The sequence below is a fragment of the Macadamia integrifolia genome, unplaced genomic scaffold (genome assembly GCF_013358625.1).
Source record: "Macadamia integrifolia cultivar HAES 741 unplaced genomic scaffold, SCU_Mint_v3 scaffold1326, whole genome shotgun sequence".
Lineage (NCBI taxonomy): Eukaryota > Viridiplantae > Streptophyta > Magnoliopsida > Proteales > Proteaceae > Macadamia > Macadamia integrifolia.
The window spans coordinates 135,998-146,200 of NW_024868161.1; the positions used below are offsets into that span (position 1 = coordinate 135,998).

The following is a 10,203-nucleotide window of genomic DNA, read 5'->3' on the forward strand; positions in this document are numbered from 1 at the left end:
ACATCCCTCTCTCTCACCTTTTTTGATTATTCATCAATCTTTCTTTTTTCTTTTTAATCATGGTTTATTTATCTGATATTTTTTTTTACCCCAACATTTTTTTGGAACTCTCTCGTGGGCCTCAATTATGTTTTTTTTACTTGAAGTTATCTAATAAATGATTTGTGCTTGATTTAAGATATTTTTTTCTTATTATATAATTCTTTGTATATAATGAATGATACACGCTTGGTTTCTCTTCAGTACAAATTTAAAGGGAGAAAGGATCATAGTTAGCAAAAATGCTTAATGAATTATATTATTTTCTATAGGATTTTATTATGATCAACGGCTTAATGAATGTCGTATTTAAAAACAAAGCATGTGTTTAAGTACTTTTCAACATTTTGAGGGAATTTCATAACCTTCCCTTTAAATTTCACAAATATGTTTCACTATATGTGCATTTGAACGTGTGTTTTTATTAGTATATATATATATATATTTGTAAATCAATGCTCATTAATTTTGGGTACAACATTTTGTAAATTCGAATATTATATACATGGAGTTTATTCATCACCGTGCTTTTATATTAGGGAAATACAATTCAATGCTCATTAATTTTCCACTTGCAGAATATTTAAGGCTTTGAAACCAGTTGAAAATCCATAATGTTAGTTATCACCAATTATTTATTTATTTTATGAGGGAAATACTAAATCAATGCTCATTAATTTTCCACTTGCAGAATATTTAAGGCTTTAAAACCAGCTGAAAATCCATTTTGTTTGATAACTTCCAGTCTTGTATGGAAAAATGATCACAACGCGTCCCATGAAATGGAAAATAACATTTTTGTGGATGCTTTCTCGTATTATTTTTTGAGGGAAATACCAACTCAATTCTCATTAATTTTCCACTTGTAGAATATTTAAGGCTTTAAAACCAGTTGAAAACCCATTTCGGTTGGTAACTTCCAATCTTGGATGGAAAAATGATCACAATGCGCCTTATGAAATGGAAAATAACATTTCTGTGGATGCTTTCTCGTATGTTCGCTTTGACCCTTACCCACAGATCATTCTTCTTCCCCACATGAAATACTTCCCCTTATCTATTTATAAGAAGGGACAAGGTTGGGAATACCACGGGTATACCCAAATCTGTGTCTATTTCTCTTCACATCTCCTTGGAAAAGCCTCATATGCCATCTCATCTTAGTCCTCCCATTGGTTGAGCTGCTAGTTTTAAGAAAGCCAACAACGTACCTAAGATACAAGAGATTTAATATAAGCTTCTAAAATAATGAACTTTTCATAGTTAATTACCTTTCTTCATGGGCTTTAGGAGGGATGGCCAAGAAAAACTAGAGATATAATTTAGTAAGTGAGTTCTGTCCAATTACAAATAGAGGATTTGAGATCACAGCTTGCCTGGCGGCAGTCCTAACTCCTAAGTACATACATAGGGTAGTCAGTTGGTTGCTTAATAACAAAACTAGGAGAAAACAGGAATTCCACCAATTCCAACCTTTGGGTTATAGTGGCCCACGGCCACATCAAAAAAATTTTAGGGTTCATAAGCACATCAAAATGACGCACATTGCACCACAGTTCCTGAATAGTCCATCCTGCCCATTTTGCTTCCGCTAACCTGTTTAAGATCCCCTCTGCAGCTGCTTCAAAAGCCTCTCCTATCAACAAATAGTTAGCACAGAAGAATAAGCATTGATTATTAAGAAATATTGCTATCGCCCACCCCGACAGATGATTAATAGAAACCGCTGTGGTAACAAGGATGATTTTGTTGGAATTTAACATATCCGCTGAGGGGGGATAGTGATTCTGGGATTGTGCGAGGTCATCATTAGTGGTGGTGAGAAGCTTGTCCAAGAGGCTTGTACTCAGCCAGTATTGTACCTGTTTAAGAATGTTTTCTGGGTTTGGTTTAGAGGAACCAAAAATGACAAAATATCGGTGTTTCTAGATGAAGTAGCAGGTAATGATAAAGACCTTAAAAATGTGATTCAAGTCACTAGTGTTCAACTTAAAAGATTGAAAAAAAAAATATAAGCAGGGAAGGAAAAGAATTAAATTCAAACATTCGCTTCTGAGCCCAAGCGGACCACCACCCCAAACTTTTCTTGAAAAAGCGCATGTGAGAAACACATGCATAATGTTCTCCTGAAAGTGACATTTTTACTTATAGTAGAGGGTATTAATTTTCAGTATTATATATAAGTATTAGGAAAAGAATATTGTGTGGTCATGTGGAGCCTACGCTTAGATACAAGAGCACACAAAATTATCACCTCACCCCCACACTAGGGTAGGGGACACACGACCAAGCAACAATATTTCTATATTAAGTGGGGATGAAGTAGTATCATCACATGCATGCATCTAGATTAGATTCAGAACATAGATGATACAAGATACAAGGTCTAACCCTCCTGGACTCCTCCTTCGACATTAGTTTCTCTTATAACCTCATAGGCAATGGTTTGATTTGGATTAGATAACTAACCCCAAATATTCCAAATATTAATATTCATGCAAACCGAATTATTATTGTCACAATGGTTTGCTATTTTACTACGTAGATATATGATATGTTCATTCCATCTAAATACAATGTCTAATTTTTCATGTTAGAGATGACATATTCGAGATTAGTCACATGTCAAACTTCAGTCTAATTTAATTAAATACCCTCAATTTTCCGTTATTAAAATGTTTGACTTTTTTTTAGTATCTCATTGAAATTTCTAAATCATTTTAAATAAACTATTCCGTACATTTTTTTTTTTTTTTTAGTTCCCATTTTAACCAACTATGTTCCAAACATAGGATCGTTGAGGAATTGGCCAATTCGATATCATTTTTCACAACCACAGATGGAACGTGCAACTCCTCAAATAATGTGTGTGGTACTCGCAGTTCACTTTAGCATGACGTTGTGGACTTGTGGGATTCATTGTACCAACACTCATGAATTTAATGAATGGTAAAGGGAAGGTACACTGCCTAGCTAATACTTTTTTTTTTTCCTTCGTTTTGTGGAAAAAAAACAGCAACGTGAAAAACAACTATTGATCAGGGATCACGAGATAAGAATTTCGTCAAAACATAATCGAATTAGTAAAAAAAAAAATCAAAAATAAAAAATCAAAAAATTAAAAAAATTATAAAAAAAGAAAAATATAATCAATTATTAATAATATATTTAAAAAAAAAAAAACCTTGTTAGTTTGACATAAGGAATATTGAGATATAACCTCTGAAAATAGGGGATTGTGAAAAAAAAAAAGCCTTTACCTTCTATTTAGGGGTTACATGTATCTAGGTATTCCCTACATTAGATCAACAAGGTTTCTGAAAGGAACCCTATCCATCTAGAGTTCCCCATGTCTACACATAATCTCTATTTTCAAGGGAAACCCTTGAAAAAAAGGAATTATATGTAGACCTGAGAGCAGTAGGGGACAAGGTTCTTTCTTCCTACAAAATATACTACATGTTGCATTCCATTGGCAATGATTTTTTTTCCTAATATCCAATCAATAATTGAAATATGAAAATACAAAGTCTTCTCCAACTCTTAACATGTTCTTAGAAATATTGACAAGTTCACAACTCGACAGGGTCCCTTAAAAACAAGGGCTATACGTGAGTGTGAAAACACTAGCCGAACAATGTTCTTTCGTTATCAGGACCCTATGCCCCAAGTCTACCCAGACCAAATATGCTAGGGGCACATTTCAACTGGCAATGATGTTCTTCACATCCAATCAAGAATCAAGGAAAACGTGAAGTGCACAGCACATGAGACACGACACATGTCCTCGATTCCATCGACCTCGATGCGGAACCATGCATATAAAGGCTAAAGCAAACGAAACAGAAAAAGCAGCAGTAGAAGACGATGTTGCCATTGAAGGGATGTTATCGTGGTGCGCCGGATCAGCTCCGATTCCTACCTCAATGCCGATCTCTCGCCGGTCCCAAAGCATTGGTTCGTCGTGGAATCGCCAACGTCTCCTGCTGCTCTTCTTCTTTAACCTCCTCGCCGCTACGAACTTCTAATATCATCATCTCGGAACGGGCGAATGGTTCGGTAGGAGCAGCGTTGAACCAAACCACCAATGGGTCGGCGAGTTCGGTGGAGCAGCTTCAGCTTGGGAGTGGTCACCTGGCTAAAGATGGGAGGTCTTACAAGGAGAAATTCATTGTGAGGTGTTACGAAGTTGGTATGAATAAGACTGCTACTATTGATGCCATAGCCAATCTCATGCAGGTAAAACTTGGGGTGTTGTTTATATAGTTTGTTTGGGCTCTTTTACCCTATTGTTCGCTACCATAGATCTCATGGTCCTTGCATGTGGATCACACATAGTATTACGAGAGAAAAAAATATCAGGAAAACTCTACAGAGGAGGAGTCAAACACTTGAGCTCCCTGCTTTGAAATCATTTTCGCTACAGTATCACCTAAAAACTCGAACTATTAACCCAAGGGGGTAGCGCTAGGGGTGTCAATGGGCCGGGTTGGGCTGGGTTAAGGTCTCTTAACTCAACCCAAGTTCAGCCCAACCCTAGGTCAGGTTTAGCTCAACCCAACCCAACCCTGATGAAGCTTGATTGGGTTGGGTTTAACCCAATCCAGTCCAACCCAATACTATCGGTTACTTTTTTGCTTGATCTTGATGCATTGTAAAGGCCAAAGACCAAAGTTTATGTATATGTGTAGATTATGGAAAACAAAAGACCTTTTACTGCAAGTACCCATTAATAATTATTAGCATATTTATATGATTATATACTTAATAAATATGGTTGGATTGGATTGGGTTGGGTTGGCCAGTTGGGTTGAGACCTCTATCCAGGCCCAACCCAACTTTGCCTTGGGCCTGAAAATCTGAATCCTAACCCACCTTATGGGCTGAAATCTTAGCCCAAGCCTTTTTTGGGCTCAGGGCGGGCTAGGGCTGGTTTGGGTTGATCGGGTTTTTTTAACACCCCTAAGTAGCGCAGTTGGTGAACAACGAGCTTGGTACGAACTGTAAACTTGGACGTCCTAAGTTTGACTCCCACTAAGCACACCTTGGGCCACTCGCACGGGGGTGTTTAGTGCTCTTCACTGTTTTCAGTGAAAGTTGAATGGTTTTCTTTCAACCCCGGTGTGACCCGACTTGATCCATGGAGTTGTGAGGTCAGTTTGGGCCCGTGGAGCTAGTCAGGCCGAAGGCCTAGATAACCGTCATTAGCAAAAAAAAAAAATCTCCAACTGTTGAGAGAATACAACATCAATGTATATATCAACACCTATGATGGGTTTTTCGAAGCTACTTTTGTTTCTGGAATGAACTATTGGCTGTTTAATTTGAAAATAAGTCTATTTTTAGTGACAATAGCTAATTGGGTCTTCTAAATTTTGGCAATTTTTGGTGTTCTTATTCTATGTAGGAAGCTGCATGCAATCATGTTCAGAGCTTTACGTACTCAGCAGATGGGATGGGAACAACCAAAACCATGAGAAAATTGAATCTGATATGGGTGACTACTCGAATGCACATTGAAGTTTACAAGTACCCAACATGGTAGTTTATCTATATCACTTTTATTTCACACTGCTGAGCTAGCTGAGCTTGAATGTAGAAGTTTATTTCTTTTTTAATAAACTTGATACTTGATAGGGGTAACATGATTGAGATTGAGACATGGTTTGAAGCCAGAAAAGTTGGGACAAGACGCGATTTTATCATAAAAGATGCAACTGGCACACTTATTGGGAGAGCCACCAGGTAGTTCTTGTGTTGCAAATTGTTCTCTTTCTTGTAAAGAAGTCCAAGATGTTAGTTATCCAGATCAAATTTGTGATATATATTTTTCCTGCAGCAAATGGGTGTCAATGAACAAAAACACTAGACGACTCCAAAAAGTTCCTGACGAAGTGTTGGAAGAACTTGTGGATTTCTCCCCACAAACTCCACGGTATGTTGATATTGCAATCTAGCCTCAAATAATCCTAGTCATTAACTACTATATTTGGGTGATAATACATTGACTGATATTTGTGATTCCTTGATGAGGTGGGTTATCCACCAAGATTTGATTATTCATCTGGTGATACCTTATGTTTTGTGATGGATACAAGTAATTACTTAATGAATTTGGGGCTTCAAATAGTCATTTGATTCATTTTTTCATTTATACTCATGATATGAATACAAAAACAACAAGCTCAGCCTTATCCCAATTTAATGGGGTCAGCTACATGGATCCGTGCAGAACAAAGTAGGGAAAACTAAGGTCCAAACAAAATAGGAAAATGAAATGAGAAATGAAAGGAAAGAGGCATAATTGGGACAAGACCAAGACCAAGACTATGTCATTCCTCACTTCTCCTATGGTCATTTTATGTCTACCCCTAAATCTTTTAGATCTAACTTAACATTAATCTCTGCTTTTCTCTCAATCACCAAAATGATCTCATCGGCAAAGAGTATACACTACGGTGTTTTGTCTTGAATGTTCTTGATTAATTCATCCATGATAAGAGCAAACAAATAAGGACTTAGGGTTGGTCCAGATGTAACCCAATGATAATAAGAAATTCCTTGCCCTGCCTCTCACAGATCTCCTACTTGATGAGATGAACATTGCCCGCTAAATGTCCAAAGCAATGGTGGATGACCAGAGATTAAGATAATTAGATCCGAGTCCTGGTTAGAATTAGGTTTTAAAGAAGAAAATGATATATTTTGATCTCCCACTCAATGAAATGAATATATTGCCAGCTAGATGCCCAAAGCAATGGTGGATGACCATAAATTAAGATAGATAGATCCTAGTCCCGGTTGGAACCAGGTTTTAAAGAAGAAACTGATATATTTTATTTAATTTTTTGGTTGTGAATCCAGATTAGCTTTTCCAGAGGAGGATACTAGTAGCCTGAAGAAAATTCCCAAGCTTGAAGATCCTGCAAAGTATGCTAAGTTAGGGCTTAAGGTAAAATATGTTACTCTAAACATTAACCTTATTGGTCCATACGCTTTTAGATTTTGTAAAATCTTTTTCGTAAAGTTCTCAGATTGCCTTGGGAATTACAGGCTAAAAGAGCCGATTTGGACATGAACCAACATGTAAACAATGTCACCTATATAGGATGGCTTCTTGAGGTTAGTAGAGATGCTGTTAGTTGTTCTTTGATACTCTTTGATTTTAAAGAAGATCAACTATTTCTCCTTTTGGATTAATCTTTCATTATGAACCTTTAGTGAGGATTTCCTCTTTTAAATTGTAACCATTGTGTGGGATAGATTATTCACCATCTGATTGATGCCAACCAGGATAAAATTGGCCCAAATACACACCTGGTGATCTGTGCCAAGTAATTTGTATTTTTCATGTTGGTGGGGAAAATACCATCTTTATGTCTAGGCAACTAGATTGATAAGGTCTGAACTGGACCATTGATCGACATTATCTGAATGATGATATACTAATACAGACCTTGAGAGAACTGAACCCCATAAGTTGACTTAGAATGTGAGGGAACCCAAAACTATATCGATCCACATCAAATATCTTTTGAAACCAATGTGGGATCAACTCCCTATATGATTGATATGGGATCGTAAATACCACCACTCTTCTGAACTGGCTTCCATGGTGGCTCACTCAAAATCAGATAGCCCTTTTTAAGGGGCTCTACTTTTCTCTAAGGTCCCCTGGTAGTAGGTACCCTTTCCTAGGGGTTTCACTCTGGCATTAGGTCACTACTTCCACACGAGGGTTGAGATCGAGGATCCGCTGCTTTGATACCACTAATATGAAAATTGGGAAGCTAACCCCATAAATCGGCTTACAAGTTGAGGAAACCCAAGACTATATCAACTTACATCAAATCTCTTTTGAAACAAATGTGGGATCAACCCCTTATAAGACTGATATGGGATCGTAACATATACCTATCTTTATCAATTTTACACTTTCTCCTTCTCAAATCTTTTTCTCTACAAACTTAAATTGTTCTAGGTCCTATTTTGTCTTATCTTTGTTAAGTGTTTTTAACCTCTTTGCTGAAATGTTATACTACCTCTTTGTGACAGAGCATGCCTCAGGAAATTATGGACTCTCATGAACTTCAAAAGGTCACATTGGATTATAGAAGAGAATGCCAATATGGTGATGTGGTTGATTCCCTCACTAGTATGGAACTGATGGAGGATGTAGAAGCAATTCTAGAGCTTAAAGGGACAAATGGATCTGCCATTGAGAGGAAACACAAAGAAGACTGTTGTCTGTTCTTACATTTCTTGAGATTCCCAAGAGGTGGACTGGAAATAAACAGGGGTCGCACTGAGTGGAAAAGGAAATCAACGAAATAGGTTGATGACTTGGTCCATCTTACATTTTCCCTAATTATGTGAAGAGGGAAATGAACCAGTTTGACAAAATAGTTTGTTTAGTTTTTCAAAATAAGATATTCTTAATAGCTTGGTGAAGGAGTATATATTCAACCATTTTTCTATGAACCGCTAGATAGATATCAATGGTTGATTTTGAGTCCATGTAATACCATTTGTTGGATAATCTAGAGGGATGAATAGAATATCACTAGTGGATTTTCCTCTTTAAATTTTATTATCTAATTCTGCGAAATAAATTGGAATAATAAAAGAGAATTTCAGTCATAAAAAGAGACATTCAATATTTCTAGTGGTTCGAGTCAACTGAGTCTAATCTATTCCTCACAAGATCTCCTTAAGAGATTTCCACTAGTTTTCTCCTTTCAGACAGTAGGTGTAGAATAATTCACCTTTATAAACTCTTTTAAGGATACAAGGATCCGTATAATCTCTTTTCAGGATGGGAGAGTCTTTTCAATCTTTTAAATATGACAGCAATTTAGGATGAGAGAGTCTTATGGATCGAATCGGATTCAGAGGCGGTTGTGACAGCAGTTCAGGTTAGAGCAATTCCGTGGTTTGCATTGCAGGATTGGTATGTAGTAGAGCCCTTTTTAAAATCAATCACTTGGAAAATTTCTCATTGCTATGGAGAAGCAAACCCAATTGCGGATTGCCCTGCAAATGTAGTAGCAAAGACGTTAATTACTGAGATTAATCAAATCTTACCTCGTCATATGTGGGCTGAGCTTGTGAATGATAAAAACACTAGACCTCGATTTAGATTCAGTTAATGTGATTTTAGGTCCCTGCTGATGGCAATGCCAAAGGTGGGGACTTGAAGTCATTATTTTTTTCTTTTCTCTTTAATAAAGTTTTGGATTTTAGCGAAAAAAAAATTCTCTTAAATATGAGAAAGTCTTGCACAAGTCTAAGTACTACTAGGGCGTGGCTTGTTCTCTCTGTTGATGGCCTTGCCAAAGGTGGAGTTTGTAAGTTGCTCTAGCAGTTTTGGCCGTGTTCATATTTCTCTTGTTTTTTGATGTATCTCTTTTTTGCTCTTCTAATAAAATCATCTTTTAGCAAAAAAAAGAGAGTTAATTTGGTGATTAATTTAGCTTTACCGTACATATTTTAGGTGTACCGATCAACCTATATATATATATATATACACATTTTGGTCTATTATATGATACACTAAGGTACCAATTAAGGTTATAAGCTACGCATGATTAAAAGAAGTTTTTCGATGGAATGAGATGAGATGCAATGCAAGTGTGCGCAATTTACTATCCTACAGTAGGAAAAAGAATAGTCTTCTTTTGACTCTCAATCTTCAATCTTTTTTTGCAACTTTAAGCTTAAATTTTCTTGACCTTTCTTTCTCTTGACTTTATCTCCAAGTTCTAGTCATGGCTCTATGCCTCGTCTTCATCTTTACGATTTTGTATAGCTTCATATGATTTTTACACATTGTCTTTCACTTCTTGGACTTCTATTTAAGAGTGTTCTAATCATCACTTTAACTTCTTCATTGAAGTATCCACAAGAAATAATATTTGAAGGCAAATGTTAAGAACCTTATTATGTTTGTTATTATCAAAACAAACCTAGGAGCGTGGGCTTATACTCAACACCATTTACTTGGGGACAAATACAATTTAATTATCAGTTTAATATTATGTACCTAAGAAAATACTAATACTCCATCAAATGGTAGTAAATGTTCATTTTGACCATTGAATAGAGAGTACATGTTCTTAGATTAGTCACGTCTCAAATTTTAAAGTCTAATCCAATCAAATACCT

General features: G+C 36.4%; 1 protein-coding gene across 1 annotated transcript; it reads left to right on the plus strand.

Moving 5' to 3' along the window:
- Positions 1-3,615: 3,615 nt before the first annotated feature.
- LOC122063454 (oleoyl-acyl carrier protein thioesterase 2, chloroplastic-like) lies at positions 3,616-8,624 on the plus strand. The gene is made up of 7 exons (XM_042627158.1): positions 3,616-4,278; positions 5,447-5,580; positions 5,677-5,784; positions 5,879-5,974; positions 6,904-6,991; positions 7,093-7,161; positions 8,095-8,624. The coding sequence occupies exons 1-7, from the start codon at positions 3,907-3,909 to the stop codon at positions 8,371-8,373; spliced, it is 1,146 nt and encodes a 381-aa protein (XP_042483092.1). The 5' UTR covers positions 3,616-3,906; the 3' UTR covers positions 8,374-8,624.
- The last annotated feature ends 1,579 nt before the right edge of the window (positions 8,625-10,203 follow it).